This window comes from Juglans microcarpa x Juglans regia, chromosome 1S (assembly GCF_004785595.1).
Source record: "Juglans microcarpa x Juglans regia isolate MS1-56 chromosome 1S, Jm3101_v1.0, whole genome shotgun sequence".
Classification (NCBI taxonomy): domain Eukaryota; kingdom Viridiplantae; phylum Streptophyta; class Magnoliopsida; order Fagales; family Juglandaceae; genus Juglans; species Juglans microcarpa x Juglans regia.
The window spans coordinates 4,982,774-5,003,856 of record NC_054595.1 but is presented as its reverse complement, the minus strand read 5'-3'; the positions used below and the strand labels follow the sequence as shown (position 1 = coordinate 5,003,856).

The following is a 21,083-nucleotide window of genomic DNA, read 5'->3' as shown; positions in this document are numbered from 1 at the left end:
TATTTCTCAAAAAGAAAATATTTTATAATTTTATTAATAATTTCTCGTGGTGGATAACTATATTTGGGACACCTTGGTCATTACCATAATATGTTAGGTCACAGTGCCTAATTTACCATGCTTGTAATGGTATCCAACTGCCAGATGAGCTTCAGTCTTCAATTAATCATTTCACACCTGACAATAAGGATTTAAGAAAGCAAAAAGGGAAAGACAATGAAGGTTTCATACATGCATATGTTGTCAAGCAAGCACCAGGAAGCCTAAAATATCAGAAATGCATGCATCTTTGTCTAATCCTAAGTTCTTTTTGGTCCAACGTAATACAGTAGTACTAAAGCAAATAGGATGGTTTTCATCTTTCTATTATTATGTAAGACTAAATCAAATAGGATAATGTTTGTGACAAATAGGATAATGTTTGTGGTAAATGATTCATCTGTCAGTTTTTCTCCATGTTGTGTGCTCATAGTTTGTTGTAAATTTGACACTGATATTGAAAGCAGTACTAAAAAAACTATTTAGAATGGAATTAATGGATTGCTCATAAGATTATTGTAAAAAGAAAGATACTAAATTAAATTGGCACCCAAAAAAGAACCAAACATTATAAACAATTGAATGGACACAAAATGGAAACTTGTCATCATCAAAATCACATATGGAGGTTGTGACAGAGACCAATGGGGTGATGAGCACCCCCAAAACACTCCATTAGAAAATCCAAATCAAGGGTCAACTGAGTGGAAGCCACAAATCAGAGAAAGATGAGATAATATTTCAACTTTGAGGGGGGAGGGGGGGTCTGCATGCTTGAGAAGAAGTGAGAGAGGAGACAGAGAGGAAACATTTTGTTTATGCATTGGGTCCCTTGAAATGCTATATATCTCCAGCACTTTTGGTACAGGAAAACAGTACCTAGTTTCAACCAGTGACAAGAGCTTGAATGAAGTTTGGGGGCCATGAGTGTCTTGGCCTGGCACAGCAAAAACTTGGCACTGTGGTTTAGTGTTAGCTGAACTTTCATGTTCAAGGGTGCACCCTCTGGCCTACTTGGGTTGGGTTAAGTCTAGATGCAGGGTCTGCTGATGCAGCCATGATGCTTTTTATCGCTTTGGGGGGCCAAGGATTAGCACCACTATTTGTCCTGTCTTTTTCTCTCACTGCTCTACTCTCCATGGCCCCCCTGCTTCTCCTCCCCTCCTTATCATGGACTGTGAAGTGGGCATGTCCCACCCAGTTCACTAGTTCTTGTTATCCACCTTGTTGATATCCACTTTTTCTTTATTCATTCGTTCTTTATCTTTTCTTAGTGTGGGGGCTTTTTTCTATGAAATATGTACCATATTAACTTGTAGAAGTTTAATAAATCAAGAAAAATTATCCTCACAAGTCGATGTAGAGAATACTCCATCGACATCACTTATATAACAAAATGTGATTTGCAAGTTTCTCTCCATAACAACTTTCATCGTCATGTCATTTAGATTCTTCTTAACGAGACTCATTTTCCATAACATTAATCAATCTAACGTATTATAATAAATCACGTCATACTCGTCTTGCTTCAAACCCAAATCTCTGAAGAAATCTTTCCATTCTCAAACGCATGAAACAGATCATCACTCTTTAAGCTGCAAAAACATTATTTTAACATATCTTCCTCTCATAATGAGCCTCCAACTTTATCCATAAATTATTATCATTCGTGTCTTTTTTTTTTTTTTTTTTTAATCAAATTATCATTCGTGTCTTGAAATACATGATTGAAAACATTAAGATAATCAACCCACTATCTGATATATCCTATGATAACATTAATGTGAATTCATGTATGAAACAAATCATAATCTTTTGAAGACAATGAGCCTTAAAATGGGAAAAATGAAGAAAAATAATTGGAGAAACCAATACATTTACTCAAAAGAAGTGAAAACAGGAATCTTGAATTTTATTTATTTATTTATGTTCTATAAATAATTAAAAACTGTAGAGAATTAAGAATATCGTACTTGCTTTGTGTTTGTGGCTACTTCTTTTTAATTTATTGATGATCAGCAGAAATGATAGATAATTAATAAAGATGCCAATTAAGGGTACAGACAATAATAATTAGGCGTGAGATCATTGACAGAAACATATAATAATTACACACACTAATACACCTTTAATCCTTGTTTTCTGAACAAATCCTTTGCTTTGTGTCTTTAAAAAAGTAGTTTGTCCAATAGAGAGTGAACATGCAAGATCTTTGGGTCATAATTGCACAAAATAGTCAAACTTGCCCATGCAGAAGAGGAGAAGCTAGCTCACTAAATTGGTTTAACTAACAAAATGATGAGGAAACATGAGCATCCCACATCCCCCTCTTGGTAATTATTAAGAAAGACATATTCAATCACACGAGTAAACAGTGTTAAAACATTTAAGGACTTTGAGACTTTGTGATTTTTGTTTAGTTGCCATAAGGATCCATTTGTTAGGGAAGTTTTTAGGGGCACCATTTATGCAGATTTCTCGAATGATTTAGGGATTAACTCGGAGAACGTAAGTTAAAGAAATGGACTCGAGTGTTTAGTCAATTCAATCCTAGTAAAGATATGACTTTATTAATTGAATTAGATAAATGATAGTTGCAATTGTGAGTGTGCAAGTATTATGTAATCACTTAGAAAAAAGTGAATAAATACGGAATTCACATGAAAATAAATTAATTTTTTAATAGTAGACCTTACTCTTTTTTAAAAAGACTGCACGACGCTTGCACATTCCACGACTGTATGTAACATTATTCATTGAATTATTGGCAAATCATGTGGACACCGCTAACGTGTTAGGTTAACATTTTTAAACGTTTCTTATAAGCTCGTTTCTATAAAGTAGGCATCTTTTAGATGGAGTACAAGTTGAATAACTCCTATCTATACTAATTTTAATTTTAACTTCAAATCAAAACAAAGAATTGATTTGGGAATTTTGTGACAAACCAAATCCATTTGTTGGAGGTCAATTACACAACAATAGAGATAGAATTAAGAAACCCTAAATTATGATGATGAAGCATCCACTTTCTCACTATTTCCCAATTACAGCACGTGATACACACAAATGTAATTTTGCAATCTGCCTAGAATGGCTACAAATAGATATCATATATTACTACAATTTTTAACTATTTTTCTAGTATTGTTTAGTCTACCATACCGTGTGAGGCATAGCTCGTAAAAGCAGACCCCAGTCACCAAACCACAACCACAGGCCCTTCACTCACCCCACCAATCATTCTCCACCACATGCTGATATCACCTGCACTACACAAGTGGATCCCATCCAAACCATATATGGAAGCATGAAGGAAACCCCCATAACTCACAGCCTGTAACTATAGCATCTTCTTTGTACTGTAGCTGAAACAGAAGCTTCCTCTCTCTCTCTCTCTCTCTCTCTCTCTCTGATAACTCTGTATATAAAAGTCTCTCCCAGTCACTGAATTGTAAACGTAGCTAAAATTCTCTCTTTCAAAGAGAAAGGTCGAGTTTTCTGTGTGTTTTTTTTTTTTTTTTCCGGAGTTCCATGGGCTTCCCAGTCGGGTATACGGATGTTATCTTCCCGAACCTCTTTCTCCACGGACTTTCACTTCTGGGTTTCATCCGAAGCCTAATTTTCTCGCTCTTTCGCTTCCTGGGTCTCTTGGACATCCTAGAAACCGACGCGACTTGGCCGGAAGACGCGACCCGGATGCCCGAACACAAACCCGTATCCGAGCTCCTAATCCAGGAATTCCTGCCCGTTATGAAGTTCCAGGACCACGCAGACTGCGCCGAAGTCGGAGACCCGCCGGAAAGCTGTGCGGTGTGTCTGTACGAGTTCGAGGGAGGGGAGGAGATCAGGTGGTTGAGGAATTGCAGGCACATATTCCACCGGGCTTGTATGGACCGTTGGATGGAACACGAGCAGAGGACGTGTCCTCTGTGTAGGACCCTGTTTGTGCCCGATCATGAGATGAAGAGCGAGTTCAATCAACGGCTCTGGGCTGCTTCTGGAATACCTGATCTTTACAGTGAGTACAGTGAGCAAAGCTCGTTTTCAGGGTTTTTGTTATATGGATGATGATGGGATGGGGTTTTACTGAGCATTTTGAAATGTACACATGATGCATGAGAAGTTTGTACGTAAAAATAAAAAATAAAAAATACATATCATATATTTAGAAAATATTTTAGGATTTTTTTTTATTTATTTCTTCTCATGTTTTTTTTTTCTTAATTTCGTAATTTTTTTTGTACTGTTTCTCTTCGTTGTGAGATTGGAATGCAAAGGGTTCTTGAATTATTTAATATTTGGTATTATTATTTCATATGATATATATATATATATATAGATATATATATATACACACACATGCAATTATCGTTGATTTTTTCAAAATTATTGCGTACACTGTTAGAGACATATAATTAGAAGAACCAAAAAAAATATATATATAACAAAATATTATTCTAATTTAAATTCCCTTACGATTTTCATCTCTTGTTTTTTTCTTTTTATAATGAAAAATACTTTAACTATAAAAAGATTACGCGAAAGTAAATCTATAAATTATCATGATTTGATGCAGTGCGTCAGATTATAAAATTATTTTTATCGTAAAGTAGATCTAACGGATCAGTAAAATCACATTAATATGTGAATTTATTTTTATATAATTTCTTTATACCCGTAACAATTCTCATTTATAATTCATTGAGAGGTGTGTCACCTTTGAATTCATGATGTCAATAATGAATTGTGAACTCTATATATGGTTACTAAATACTGAGTTCCATCCTCAATGGTGTATATACGGTAACAGTAATGCTACATACAGTCATGGAATGCGTAAACGATGCGCAGTCGCTTTGAAAAAGAGTGAGGTCCACTGTTAAAAAATTAATTTCTTTTTATGTGGGTCTCATATTTATTCACTTTTTTCAAAACGACTGTGCGGTGCTTGCACACTCACGACTGTAAGTATCATTTCTCGTATGGTAACTAGTGTTTAGATCCGATTCTAAGAACTCCTGTTGATCTATGACAACAAATTGTAGGCATGTGGTGGAGCACCCCCCTTCCTGCTTTTTAGAAGTGCAAGACAATAAAACAAAACAAAACAAAGAACAAAAGATTGTGAATAAAAAAAACCCTACTCCAATAACTTCTCATGGTTGCTCAGAAAAAGGTGAAAAAGAAAAAAATGGCTTGGCATGGTTGTGCAGGTTTTGTCTTCTTAAGATTGGATCTTTAGTATGCTTAGAGAACAAATATTAGAGAGTAATATCATATACAAGTTTAGAATATGTAAAATTTCGGACAATTTTTTTGAAAAAAAATGAGGCCACCATCATTTCGGAAAAAATTAAATCAGAGAGAGATTAAGGTCTCGTTTGGTTATATAGATAAGTCATAAGATGAGATGAAATGAAAATTAAATAAAATATTATTAAAATATTATTTTTTTAATATTATTTTTATTTTGAGATTTGAAAATATTAAATTGTTTTAATATTATGAAAATTGTTATACAAATAAGACTTGTTTTGTTTTTATTTAAAAGTTTAAAAAAATTATAATGGTTAGGTCATATAAAATGAGATGATTTGTAAGACAAAACCAAACCAAAGGTGGTGGGTGCAAAATCATACCAAAGTTATATTGAAGTTGGAGCGTGTGCCTGTCCCATCTCTATCTCATGTTCTATTGCTCTTAAGTGTGAGGGATTTATAGGCAAATCAGCTTTGAAAGTTTCCAGCTTTGAGTCGGAACAATCAACCAACTATCAAAACCTCTTTGAAGTCCCAAAAGATGAAAATCTGATGGTATTCATTTTGCTAAAGAAAAAGAGAATTTACAGGTGAAATTAGTGGTTTTTATTTTTAGTAATGTTACGTATAGTCGTGGACTGCGTAAGTACTGCATAATCATTTTAAAAATGAGTGGATTCTATTATTAAAAAATTAATTTTTTTATATAAATCTCAAATTTACTCACTTTTTCTAAAGAGATTGTATGGAGCTTGGTTACAAATATCTTTTTTTTTTTTATACTTGCATTTAGCTTACTTTTATATTTTTTTCATTTATTTTATTATTTTAGTTTATTTTATTTTTTCTAATATGTTAAATACAACATTTTTTTTGTAATACTTAAGCATTGATTGTGCGTTTTTAACATGTATCGTCTATGATTAGTCTATTTGAAGACCTTTATACCATATGTCATTTACCTAATATAATTTAATTTGTAAGATTTAAATTTTAAAATTTATTTTCTAAATCAAATTATGACATATAAATAATATGCGGTGTAAAAGTCTTCAAATAAAATTATTCTTTCCTAAATTGTCGTGCTCCTCAAAAATCATATTCTCCTCTAAGTAATGCTAGATACAATCTTAGAGTGTACAAACTTCGCGTATTTCTTTTAAAAAAGAGTGAGGTCCACATTAAAAAATTAACTTTTTCGTGTGGGTTTCATATTTACCTACTTTTTTTAAAAACTAGTGCGCGAAACTTGCACGCTCTACGACTGTAAATATTATTTCTCTCCTCCTTAATGAGTTGGAGTTGGACCTTAGGCATCGTTTGGATAGTCAAATGAGATGAGATGATCTGTGAATAGTAGTCAAATAATTTATAAATAATAGTGAAATTGTTTAAATTAAGATATTTTATTAAGGTTTTGGAAAAGGTGAGAAAACAGTTGATTAAAAAAATTATAAATTTAAAATATTTTTAGAATATAATTTTTGTTTTGAAATTTGAAAAAATTAATTTTTTTTTTATGTTTTGTTTGAAAATTTAAAAAAATTGTAATGATTAAGTAATGATTAGATGAAAAAGTTACAGATTTAAAATAAAAAATATTTATATTTATAGTATTTAAATACTGAGATGAGATGAAAACATGTCATAATCCAAATGGGGCATGAATGAACAAATCACTGTAAAGAATGGTGCATAGCGGTTTCAAATAGTCCCTAAGAATGGATCACTGTATCTTAGGGAATATTTTAAAATTTGACAAAAGTCCAACAACAAATGTATAATTTAACTTTTTTTCTACTATATAAATTAGTAGTACTATTTGAAAGTTTTTATACTATACACTATCCACATGATAAAATTTGATTTTTCAAATTTATTTTTCAAATCAAATTATACCAATTAAATGATATGTAGCATAAAGATCTTCAAAAAAAATTATTCTTTCTTAAATTGTAATGCTCCTAAAAAGCCAGATCCTCCTACAAAATGAAAAGGCATAGCTGTCTCCTTTATAAAAATGAAAAGGCATAGCTTTGTCTCCTTTATAGAAACTACAAAATGTTGCAGACATGTTTGGGTTTCAAATGGAGTAATGCTATACACCACTCTCATCCTATTTTGATCATACTAAATAATATGTGATACATTTATCACCATTAGATAATAAAAAAGTATGTAATAAATGATCATTTAATGGTAATAAATGTGTCACATCTTACTTAGTAAGATGAAAGTGAGATGGTAGTATGATGTATAGAGTTTTCCATTAAAAAAAATGGTGGTCGGGTTACTGGCGAACTCCCAACAGGCAGAAGTCCACCGAAAATGGAAAACATCACATAAATAGCCACCAAAATAGTTGCAAAAGAAAAATAATTTTCCATTAAAAAAAATGGTGGTCGGGTTATAGGCGAACTCCCAACAGGCAGAAGTCCACCGAAAATGGAAAACATCACATAAATAGCCACCAAAATGGTTGCAAAAGAAAAATAAAGAATTATGCACCATATACATTACTGTAGAACAGAAAGAAAAGGAAAAAGGTGGATATGATTTGAACAAGAATGAGGAGCTGGAACTTAAAGATGAAAACATGTGCCCCAAATATGTTCAATCATGACTCGTAAAAAAAACCTGTTTCTTGATACAGTTTCTTCACCTGTAAAGGCTATTTATTTAGGTCAAGACCATTGATGGAAACCAAAAGAACAAATCCAAAGCTAGGATTGAGGTTGAAAACATGCCTATATACAGAAAAACATTCAGAAGAAAAGCTGGCATTAACAACAAGATTACTTTGAAGGAGATTTTACTAGGCATATATAGACATGCATCATGGTCAACATCACTAGGGATAATTGTGAGGATGGGCAGGAGCGGGAGGATATGCAGGTGGAGGATACCCAGTGGGAGGGTAACCTTGAGCATGAGGGGGTGGGGGGTAGCCATAGGGCTGCTGCCCATATGCTGGTTGGGAAGGATATACAACAGGCGGAGGAGTTGGCTGATCAATACGAGACATCTGCTGGACTGGCGGTACTGCCATCATTGGTTGTGGCCCAAACTTGCCATCTCTTTTATCCATTTCAATCTTGTGCTGGGTCTGCATTAGAAACAATTAAAGTAACCATGTCATAGGAACATTGGAATTGCAAAATCTACATGAAACTGTTTAATCTAGTACACTCCTAAAAGAACCAGATGACTATCCATCATTGGGTCCCAACCCAAGTCATATGATATAATATTGGCTGTCAAAAATGATTGCGTACGGTTAGTTTTACAATTACTCTAGTTTATGTACTGCTCCTATGATGTTGCCAATTGTACTATCCATCTGTTCAAACATACTACATGGTATATGAAGTTCGTATGCTCTATGGTTGTTAAATGAACTTTGTTTTGTTCTCTTGCATACCTGCATACATGCACAAACCCTGCAGAAACAAACCAAGTCAATGTTAGCAGAGATTTTGCAATTTATGTCTCTTGGCTCAAGAATGGTGCATTTTAAGGCCTTACGTGCAATAAGTCAGATCAGCCAAACAGTTCAACATCTGTGAAATCTCTTGAATTTCATCACTTCCGACTATGCATGCAACTATGGAACATATACATGCAAGTTGCTGGAGACAGAACATGAATCCCTGAAAGAAGACAGTGTGTCATGCGACAAACATGTCGATGATAAAGAAGCAGAGCAAGTGCAAATTGATATTTGGGTGGAGGAGATGTTTGGGGGGGTGGGGTTTAAAGCGAGAGAGAGAGAGAGAGAGTACAATAATGCAGTTATCACATTTCGTTGTCTGTATATTAAACTCATCTTGCAACAGAAAGCGTGTCGAGGCCACTGAATTTCCAAAGCAACAGAAAACCTGAACAAAGTGAAGAAATCACACATGCAAGAAAGCAAGTGATTATTTTTTGTTACAAATTAATAAATTATAGGAGCAGAAGTTCATGCTGGGACAAAGCCCGGGGGGGGGGGGGGGGGGGGGGGGGGGGGGGGGGCGGAGGGGCTATGCCCCCCAAAGCTCTGAAGACCCAAAGAAACCTGCAGGTTTTGTGAAGTTCCACCCCTCAAAAAGTCCCCCAAGGCCCCCTCCCCCAACAAAAGGCACCCCAGAAAGTGCTTCTGGCTTTGTCTCTGACTTCACATTTGAAAATCTCCCTTTTTCAACTATAAAATAATGACCATCACGAAAAGCGTAAAGGAAACAAAACTGTAATACCTCAGTGCAAAGACAAATTTCAGGGCAATGACTTTCTCCACACCTCCCACTGCATGGCATATAGCCAGCACAGCATGTGTACCTGAAACATATGAAAACCGAGAATTTTGCCGCGTTCACTCTAATTCTTGTTAGATGAAAACTCAAAGGGAAATATGTCACAGAATACCTTGACATGTCATTATAAAGAGCCCGTTTTCGAAGCAAGTAGGAAGCACAGGGACCACTATCACATAACAAAGAAAAATTATATAGGCACACCTATAAAAAAAAAGAAGAAAGAAAGAAAAAAAAAAAAAAAAAAAAAAAAAAAAGAAGAAAGAAAGAAAGAAAGAAAGAAAGAAAAAGAAGAACAAGAGCTAGAGGAATCAAATTTTTCCATGTCATTTAGTATTGTATTACAATGATTACTAAATAACAAGGTCCAGATCATCTAGGTGAAAACTATTCTTATAGTTCCATTGAGGCTAGCCTTGACGTAATTATATATATGTAAGCAATAATATATATATATATATATGATCAATAATATATATGTAAGAAACTCTGCTCTGAAACAAATATCTTGATATCTTGTCATACTACATCTATTATTGATCATTGAATACTTATGGAGCAGTATGTTAGCCCAAAGAAAAATTGTCCGTACAAAAGATTTCAATATCTGATACAAAAATTAACATAGTTGAATAACCACCAACACCATAACTATTATCCTAGTTCCTATTGAAACCAAATTTTAGTTTGGTTTAGATGTATAGTTCAGAAGCTTAATATCCAACAAAAGGTTTTATTTATGAGAGAGAGAGAGAGCATGGATATGAAGAAACAGAATGCCCCCTTTATCCCCCCAAATCACCCGAGTATTAAAATATATACAACATGGCAACCAGTAGAAACCAGGATAACCAATATGTCGAACCCAGAACAAACTCTAAGAGCCAGAACAAATCAAGAACGCATCACATATCAGAATACTTACCACAACAGTGCAAAGCAACAATCTGCATACCCAACAAGATAAAAAACAATTTAATCAGTGATCAATGTAATTCGAGAATCAAAATTATTGGTGGAGAGGAGTTCTAAGATTCTAAATCAAGTTTCCAATGTTTTTGAAAAAGCCCAGAAGTATGCATTGATATTACTCAAGAAAACAGAGTATTTATATACTTTCCACTTAGTGCCATATGGAATAAAAAAGAAAAATTACATATACATGAAAATCGCAGATCAGTGGAGCCAAGTAGCAGTTAGTGATTCGGTATAGTTATATATATTTTCTGGGACTCTCTCTCTCTCTCTCTCTTATTTTCCTACAATTTTATCAAAAACCAGCCTTCAATTTTTAACAAACCAAGATCAGTAATCAATCGGTTTGCCTGCCTAGAAACCAAATAAGAAAAAGGGGGTCAAAACCTTCCTTTTGACCAAATATCTCTGATAAACGAATCAAACTAGGATTAACGATGAAGGCCTAGTTGGATGGAGCTTTAAGTCAAAATCCAAAAGTCTCGACTCTTCAATATCCAATTCGTTTACAGCATGTTTTTAGCAACCAAAAGAGTATGGGCCAAAGGGCGTTTACGAGAAGTAATCACTTGAAAGAAGCCAAACTGTTGCTACCAGTATGGTTTCCGTCTAGAGAACATTTAACAGTCGAGTATTTAATGTTATTTTTCTTTTCTCACATTTTCTCCGCAAACGAACAGAACTCCACTCACAAATCAAACTTAAAACCCACGCACGCGCGCACAAATTTGAACAGTAACTGATGAGAAGATTTATTCAATTTTAAACACCCAATCTCACGTGAAATACAAATAGATATTCTCAGGAGCAAAACAGAGTCATATATGCACACTATATATATTGCTTACAAGGAGTATCGGTATAGATGGTGCTCATGAGATCGGAGTGCCAGAGATTCCGGTAATTCTGCCGGAACTGCATTTTCTCCACCTGTTTATCCATGGCAGTTGAAACAAAATGAGATAGCGATTGCAGCGAATAAAGATTCCAAATTAAAACCCTAGCTTCGAAGGGAAATCTTCAGCTTGGCGTTCGAAGAAGACGCGTCGTATGTATGTTTACACAGACGCGGAGTCTGGTAAGTTGTTAAGTCTGCGTGTGCGTATTTAAATGTAGAAGAAGAAATAAAAATCCTCTCAAATTCTAAAAAGTACAGCTGCGACACGGAAGCTTCCATTAATGGTTGTTTGGATTCCCAGAAAAGTCTTCCAATCTGACCAATCCACGAGGAGAAAAAGTTCTTCCTTCTTTATCTATTATTATTTTATTATAATAATAATTGAATTTATTATTGAAATAAATATTTATTTTTTTAGATCCTAAAATAAAAAATATTACGATATAATAATATTTCTATCACAGTCTATTTACAACTAACTAATAAATAATTTTTTGAATTGGTAGATAAATCGTAGGGTAGTTGGTGTTCTATCATTGTCTATACTTAAATCATGTACATTGAATTAAGTCTCATTTAAATTAAAAAATGATTTCAATTCATCTTATTATTATATTTTTCTCAAATTTTTAAACAAAAATTAATAAATAATTCAAAATTTTTAAATTTTAAAACAATAATATTATTAAAAAATAATATTTTATTCAACTTTCAATTTCATCTCAATTCATCTCATTTTAACTTACTATTCAAACGGCCCCTAAACTTAAAAATAGAAATATTAATTTGTACAAACTAAATATATAATATTCATGTAAACTCTTTATAAAAAAGTAAATCGTCGCCTTCTTATAAAAAATTGTAAGGCACATAAAAAGTAGGACAATACTTGGTGCATAGCAAATGTGCATCTCAAATATGCACATAAGTACAAATGAATTTTTTTTCTTTTAAATATTTTTAAATATCCTTAATCATTAAAAAAAAATAAAAATATATATAAATTTATTAATAATCAATTCATTAATCATTAAGAAAAAAATAAAAATAAATTTAAATATTTTAAGAGTCATATTATCATTTTTCTCAAAAGTATTTCTTAAAAGAACGGTGCTACTCATATGTCAAACAATGTAATTTTTTTTTACTTAAACATTTTTTAAAAAAATAAGATTTTCAAACTTATTAAAAAAATTTCTTAATTATTAAATAAAAATTATTAAAATAAATAAAAATACAATTCGATAGAAAAATTCGATGGGAGTAACGTTTCTCTTCTTAAAATAATCGGATATTGGAATCATTATATTCAAATTACTTTAGTCATAAATATAGTTGTAATTATAATTTATTTATTTTACTATGAGAGCATTTCTTGTTTTGGAAAAATTAATAAAAAAAATTGTCTCAAACATCCGCCTTTTAAAAAAATTCCTTTATTAACTATTTCTGAGGTTGCATTCCTTAATAGAGAAGTTTCTCCAAACTCCTTCCATATAAAAAGATATCTCAGATTCTCAATGATTATAATAAAAATAACATTAAAAAGCATCTTGTGTTTGAGATATTTAGTCTCCATTTAGATTGGAAATTTATTTATCTCATTATTATAATTTTTTTAAAATTTTTATATAAAATATAATAAACAATTTAATTTTTTTAAATTACAAAACAAAAATAATATTAAAAAAATATTCTAACAATATTTTATTCAACTCATTTAAGATAATCTCAACTTATCTCTAAATCTAAACAGAGCCTAATATCAACTCTAAAACAACGCAAGGTCACTTAAAAAATCCAACATTAAGCGACACGTGGATATTTATATTTTATAATTTTGTAAATAATAGTGAAATAATTTAGATTACAAAAGAAAGAAAAAAAGTTAAAATAAAAATATTATAAAATTAAAAATGGTTTGAATATTATTTTTATTTTAAAATTTGAAAAACGTTATATTATTTTTTGTATTTTATTTGAAAATTTGAAAAAGTTGTATTAGATTTTTTGTTTGGATAATAATTAAGTAATGATTAGATGAAAATTTTAAAATTAAAAAATATTTTGTATTTGAGTAATTGTGAGAAAAATGTTATGAGAAATTTTGAGAATATCTAGATATTCATACAAGCCCTAACTATAGAACAAGAAATTGTCATATCTACTCCAAAGTCAAAAGTATATTATATTAAGAAAGGATTTGAAAATTTCGTAAATCGAAATTTCTAATAAACAACGACTACTTATAATCTTTTTGTATTAAATAATATCAATAATTTATATTTCAAATTATTTTATATATTTTTTTAATTTGTAATATAGATCAATTTGACGTGGAGATGTTACTACAAAAACTTCCCAACGTCCTAAAAAAAAAAAAAAAAAAAACTTACCAAATTCTACTTCCATGCCAATCAAGAAATAGGCAATGTTTAGAGAAATATAATTTCATCCATGGGGTTAAAGAAAATTGATTTTTTATACAGGTGTTCAGTAAAAAATTGCAGACGCACCAAAAAAGTCTTTTAACTTTTCTTATTATTAAATCACTATATAATAATGGACAACACATGTTTGAAATTGGAAAACTCATGTCTACTTCCTGATTTGGTAATTCGAGAATTCATCAAAGAAGACACTTCAATATTCTATATATTAAATTTGTATTACATAATTTATTTACGTTATAACCTACAGTTTTATATATTTATGTCTTTTCAAAGTCAAGTAGTGTCATGAGATATTAATATTGAAAGCACCTATCATACCAATATTAATTTTTGGAATGTATGAAATACCTATATGAAAAATAACAAGTACACCATCACAAAAAATCACTATATTACATATATGTTGAGTTTTTAATTACACCATTAATGGCCACCCCTAATTGTCCACATAGAAATGACAATCTCATCTCTTATTGCAGCCATAGATTAGCCTACTTCAGTCGTCATGTCCACATTACGAGATGAGGATGCCCCGTCACCAACCCCACACTCAATAGTAGGGAGCTGCATCCTACTTCAGTTCTGAAATATCCAATCATTAGGAGTCACTGTTCTAATAAAGTTATACAACGCACAACATGCTATAATAATGAGTCCTTGCCTCTCTACCAAATATGCAAGCATTAACTATAAAATTTTAAAACGTTCTTTCAACACACCAAAAGTGCATTCTATGATATTATGAATTGATGAATGCCGGTAATTAAAGTAATCTTTATACCCCCTGAATTAACACTGGTTGTAACGATCACTCATTTGATACCTTTCTCTGGGATGGAGGCCATAAATCCTTGAGTGCATGAAAAAACAGAATCGAAAAGATAATACTGACCTGAAAGATCCATTTAAATTCAAAGCACACAGTTCAATATCTATGAAGGGAAAAACAAACCACTTCCAGAGGTAAATATTTGAAAGTAAATATTATAAGATATTTACCCTCGGGTGGCCATGGAAAATGGACAGATGAATCACTGCACACATGGTGGAAGAGACGAGCATCATGCACTGATCCCTCCCATCTAGTGTATACAAATATAAACGTCATATTCAAATCAACTATACACAATACATTTTGAGTAATTCACTCATGCCAGTTTCGGTATGCCTCACATACCCCAATTGGTGTGATTGCCTCCATCATGGTGCCATTCAATGCACCGATGCATCCCTATCAAGTTAGAAATAAAATCGATAATTTTGAATTACCTTAGATATAGTTTATTTTGGTGTCGAAGTTACTTAAATGAAGTCAACTCTAATTTTCTTTCGAAAATGAAATTAAATGAAGATTTCTTACTCGAAACCAAAGAAAATTTTGTTGGCTGCTTGAGATAGGTGTGCATGCCGTCTCTGTGTGTTGGCGTAATCAAATGTCTCCCAAGCTCATATAGTGTATTTATCACCATTCTCACATGTTTATTAATTGTTTATGTCGAATGCTGAAACATGTCGCCAACAATGCTTTGAGCAAGTGCATGGCCCACAAGTACGCAAAAGCCAGAGATTCCTCCACCATCATTGTATCTTCTAGAATCACACAACAAGTGATTTGTACATAACAATGCCCATAATGTTCAGAAATACATAAAAACTCATACATCAGCAATATATTAATAACATTAAGAATTAATTCAAAAAAACCTAATGTCCACAATCTCCAAATGTCAATCAACACACCAAAATTAGGTTAAAGAAGTGCATAAACATGTAATATAATACCATCAGGTCCAGTACGTTCAAATCAAAGTTTATAGCAACTTTGATAAAATATGAAAAATACATAGCAATGTAAATGAAAAATAAAACCTCAACATAGCAATGTAAGCAATGTCTGAGTAATGGTTAAGCAACACAACATCAATTATGCATGGCTCAAGCCTGCCTACGCACGTCATCCATGGCCAGAAAAGCCTTGCTGAACCATGGGATCAAGTAAGCAGTCGAATAGATGCGAAAAAATTTCGTCTAGCAATGGAGGCTAAAGTTCTTGTAACAATGTCACACAGTCAGCAAACAGATCCATATCATCATCGCTGACCATTGTGGATCTTGATCCTTTACTATGCCTTTCCCCCTGATGACTCAGCTCTACCTTCATAGCACTTCTGTCATGCCTCATAGGAACTCATGATCGCATCGAGGAAGTTTGATATGTCCTGATCCACCTACTTGCTTGACCCCACTCCTTTGACGCTGTCAGGACGATCGGCTCAATGGTCTTGATGAAGGTGTCCCCATGTCCATGGAACACTGCATCATGCCATCAATATCAAAGTCCACACTAGCTTGCATGCCCAGTGCGGGTCCCCGACGTCGCATCTCTGCATCAATACGCTGCTCATTGTTAGACGTTGGGGGTGGTTCGTTGGACACGTGGTGGAGTGTATTGTGGCAACTAACATGCCAAAAATCATGAAAAGCTTTGCATACTTTGGACAGCCTAAAGTCTAGAACTTCTTCAATTGTGGTTTCGCCTAGTCCAAATATTTCAAATTTTTGTGTATTAGAGACTCCTTAAGATTACATAAAGTATAAAAACACATGGTACAATCGACAAGTATGATATAATATTTTCAAACATGGCTACAGATTCCATACCCTAATGGCATTTTCCCAATATTTGTCACTTCCTATCACTATTTTTATATCGAGGTCTCATCCCATACCAGTTTGGCTAATTAGGTCGGTGAAAAGCCACTACATCATCTTTAGCCTATGTAGTTTTCCTTGACTTGATTCGCATCATACGTCCTTATGTCCAGAATCGTAAGGCGTTCAGCATACGAATCGTGGTCCCTACTTGTGATCTTCACAATCCTTAGTACATCAGTTAGGGCGTCCGTGCACAACATCTCAATGAAAATGCCATCCATCCCATCCGTTAATAAGTCATGATCAGTGTGTGAAACTTTCAGATCATCCATGTGAAATAGCTAATATATAACATAAAATATGTATGCCTTTAGCGTGTGTAACATAAGTAAAAAGCGCACGCATTAGTTACAAGAAGATGTACACGATTCATGGACTATGTCAAAAATTCCATCAGGTAATATGCATGAACAATAACCAAAAGATGAGAAAAAGTGAAATATAAACTGCGAAGAAAGTGGGTCATACTTGCCAACTGTGAGATAGGTTAGAGAAATGTTGATAGTAACGCTAACAAAACAAAGATGTTGTTCAAAGTTTTAGAAGATAAGAAGTGGACATTAAGCTGGCAGTATATTGAAACACTAAAGAAAAAATATTATATCAATAATAGTTATTAAAGAAGAAGATTTTTCATGCAAGATAACATTCAATGTATTGAAGAAAATGGACAATGTTGGAAAACCATGCTACATAAGTTAATTTTATATGTTTATTATGGGGATCAATACCAGTAGCATACGATCAAGGAGAAAATATTGTGGTTATAACACTTCACGGTTGATACAAAAGATTGTCTCGATTGGAATGCCCAAGAAACAAGTTGCACTATACTGCCTAAAAGTGCAATTGCCTTAGCCTTAGCAAGGGAATCTATAAAGAATACAACCACATGAAACTTGCTATGTTGCATGGAAGTAAATGTGATTGCGGTTTGATTTTTAAGGCATCAATGAAATTCAATTATGCATATTGGAGACTGACCTGGTGAAGGTGAAATTTGTAAAGATGAGAAGCTTTTAGATGATGATTTTCCTAGTATTTTGTTTGAATTCCAAGAAATTAGCAAAGACTCCATTAATAAGACAGACTCAAACTGTCATTACAAAAATGAGGAGTACTTGAAAGACTTGTTAACTACCATTATAGCAGCTATGTTAGCATCATTGTTTTCTCCTTATTTGTCCCAAATAATAATATCCTATGTGTCATAGTCGCCGTTGAATTGGTGCTACGCCTTTGACTATGAAAGTTGGGGAGATATGCTCCATGATTGCAGATGCCAATAGTGGTGGACATCGTGATTCTCCTGGCTTTCGGCATGTTTTATGTCAAATTGGTTTGAATACCCTTTACCGAGGGTTTGCTTTCATTATATAGAAGAGAATATACAAGATTATTGCCAGATTCTATGCGTCTAATATGCTATACAAGGTAAGTATTTACAACAATATCTAATCTAGCTGGAAAGGAAATTATCACCAAAAATACAATAAATCATATCCCAAATCATATCTCCGTAACATCTCCCCTCAAATTGATACTGGTAGATCAAGAAGCATCAATTGTAAACCAAGAATTGATGGCAGTGTCGAGAAAGAGCTTTAGTGAATATGTCGACAGTTTGATGTTCGGTGGAAATGTAAGGAAGAGTAATCACATGTTTGTCAAAGGATTCTCGTATGGAATGACAATCGACTTCAATATATTTCGTACGCTTATGGAAGACAAGATTAGTGGCGATCTGAATAGCACTGGTATTATCAGCAGGAAAAGGAGTGGACTGAAGTTGAGAAAAACCAAGTTCACCTAATAACCCATGAAGCCATGTGATCTTAGAGCATGCGGAAGACATTGCACGATACTCAGACTTAGTGGAAGACTTGAAAACTCTGTCTAGCTTCTTACTCTTCCAAGAAATGAGTGCATTGCCTAAACACATGCACCAGCCAGTAACAGAGCAACGAGTATCCGCACATTTGACCCAATCAGTATCACTATACCCCACCAACTGTAAGGAAGATTCCTTGGAAAAGAATAACCTGCGTGTAGAGGTGCCCTTTAGATATCGGATAATACGGCAGACAATAGCTAAGTGAAGATGTCGGGGGGCCTGCATAAATTGATTGACCTACTGCACAACAAAAGAAATGTCAGGACGAGTAATCATCAAGTAGTTCAAACTCCCAACGAGCTGTCGATACAAGGATGGATCTGAGAGAAGTTTGCCTTCCTCCTGATGAAGCTTAAGATTTAACTCAAAGGGAGTAAGAACAGAATTACCCGATTGGAGACCAGCCAATGAAATCAGTTCCTATGTGTATTTGTGCTGGTGTAACAATGCACCAGTCGGAGTAACCTGCACCTCAAGGCCAAGAAAGTATTGCAAGGGACCAAGATCTTTCATGTGAAAAGAGGCCTTGAGATGCTGTTGTAATTGCTTAATTAACTCAGTTTAGAGCCAGTAATCACAATGTCATCAACATATACCAGAAGCAGTATAATTCCTGCATGAGTCTTGCGAAGAAACAGAGAGGAATCAAACTGACTCTAAGTAAAGTGAAAAGCAAGTAAAGTAGAGCGAAATTTATCAAACCATGCACGCGGAGCCTATTTCAGTCCATACAAAGATCGGCGTAGCCGACAAACCACTGAGGAAGGTGTAGTAAACATGCCGGGAGGTGGAGACATATAGATTTCTTCCTTCAAATCCTCATATAGAAACACATTCTTCACGACCATCTGCCGGAGAGACCATCCCCGCGACGCAGCAAGTGCCAAAATAGTACGTACAGTAGTCATTTTGGCAACAGGTGCAAATGTCTCTTCATAATCAATACCATACTCCTGCCGGTTCCTAAGGGTTACGAGACGAGTCTTATATCGATCCAGTGAGCCATCAGACCGAAACTTGATTGAGTACACCCATTTACAACCAATAGGTTTGACACCAGAAAGACAAGTCACAAGATCTCAAGTGTGATTGTCTTGAAGAGCTTGGATTTCTTCTTGCATGGCCTGCTGCCAACACGCTTAGGTGGCTGTCTGAGTATAAGAGCGAATAACAGAAATAATGTCGAGAGTGGTAGTAAGCGAGGTATGAGAAAAATCATACATATCTAGTGGATGTGTAACTCGGGTGGAGCGTCGAGGTATAGTAAGCGTAGAATCAGATTATGGATCAGTGTCTTGAAGAGGCGTTGAAGGAGGACGTCTATGATACACAACACTTGGTTTAAATCGCTCAATAGAAGAAGAAGGCACATCATCAAGAGCGGGTAGAAGAGTAATAGAAGGATCATAAATAACCTGAGACTGAAAGAAATATTGATTTTCAAAGAAAATCACATTGTGGGAGATTTGGAATTTATTCGCATGAGCATCATAACAAACAAATGCTTTCTGAGTAGGGCTATATCCCATAAAAGCACACGTGACAGACTGGGCAGCAAGCTTGTGACGATCAACAGGTGGCAGATGAACAAAACAAATACACCCAAAAGTGTGAAAGGATTGATACTCAGGAGATATGCCAAATAATCGAAAATAAGGAGAATCAAAATTTAGAGTGGCAGTAGGCAACCGATTGATCAGATAAGCAGCAGTAGATAAAGCTTCTACCCAGAACTTAGAAGGGACAGATGAATCAATCAGTAAAGTACGGACGACATCTAAGAGATAACAATTCTTACGCTCAACGACTCCATTTTGTTGAAGGGTATAAGGACAAGAATGCTGAGAAATGATCCCTTTTTGTTGAGGATAAGCCTGAAAGGAATGAGATATGTATTCCTCCCTGAGTCGGAGCGTAAGATTTTGATATAAGTATTAAACTGTGTCTCGACAAATGCAACAATTTTTTGAAAAACAGAGAACACGTCAGCTTTAGAACGAAGAAAATAGATCCAAGTAAATCGACTTTAATCATGATAAACGTCACAAAATAACGATACTGACCATGAGAAATTATAGGACTGACACCCCAAACATCAGTATGCACAATCTCAAAGCAAGTAGAAGCACGACTACCATGTGCAGAAAATGTAATGTTTTACTTTTACCAAAACGACAAGTAGTACAATCAAAAGATAAAGAAGACGAAGAATATGAATCTTAATTGCCCAAAAAACCTTGTTTCAAAAGATGAGTCAAGACAACAGAATTAGGATGACCCAATTTCTTATGCCAGACTTCATTATTATTGATAGTAGCCGTACAAGCAAAAGAAACAACATTAGGAATAGAAAACTGTAAAGGAAATAGACGTCCCACTTTAGGCCCTTTCGCGATCACCGTCCCCGACACCTGATCCTGTACAAGACAACCACCAAAAGAGAAATGAACATCACAGTTATTATCCACCAATTATCCAACAGAAATCAAATTGGTAGATAAGCCAGGAGAGATAAAAACATTTCGAAATAAAGAACCCAAAGTACCAATAGCAGCA

The 21,083-nt window shown here is 33.9% G+C and overlaps 2 protein-coding genes across 2 annotated transcripts; one reads left to right on the top strand and one right to left on the bottom strand.

Moving 5' to 3' along the window:
- Positions 1-3,442: 3,442 nt before the first annotated feature.
- LOC121247845 (brassinosteroid-responsive RING protein 1-like) lies at positions 3,443-4,337 on the top strand. The gene has a single exon (XM_041146305.1). The coding sequence runs from the start codon at positions 3,574-3,576 to the stop codon at positions 4,108-4,110; it is 537 nt and encodes a 178-aa protein (XP_041002239.1). The 5' UTR covers positions 3,443-3,573; the 3' UTR covers positions 4,111-4,337.
- A 3,545-nt stretch (positions 4,338-7,882) lies between these two features.
- On the bottom strand, positions 7,883-11,784 carry LOC121247079. Its single transcript, XM_041145412.1, has 8 exons — positions 11,416-11,784; positions 10,518-10,539; positions 9,705-9,761; positions 9,536-9,617; positions 9,083-9,178; positions 8,826-8,950; positions 8,722-8,740; positions 7,883-8,406 (listed from the first exon to the last, which is right to left on the bottom strand). Exons 1-8 carry the CDS (start codon positions 11,507-11,509, stop codon positions 8,152-8,154), a joined length of 750 nt encoding a protein of 249 aa, XP_041001346.1. The 5' UTR covers positions 11,510-11,784; the 3' UTR covers positions 7,883-8,151.
- Positions 11,785-21,083: the final 9,299 nt, after the last annotated feature.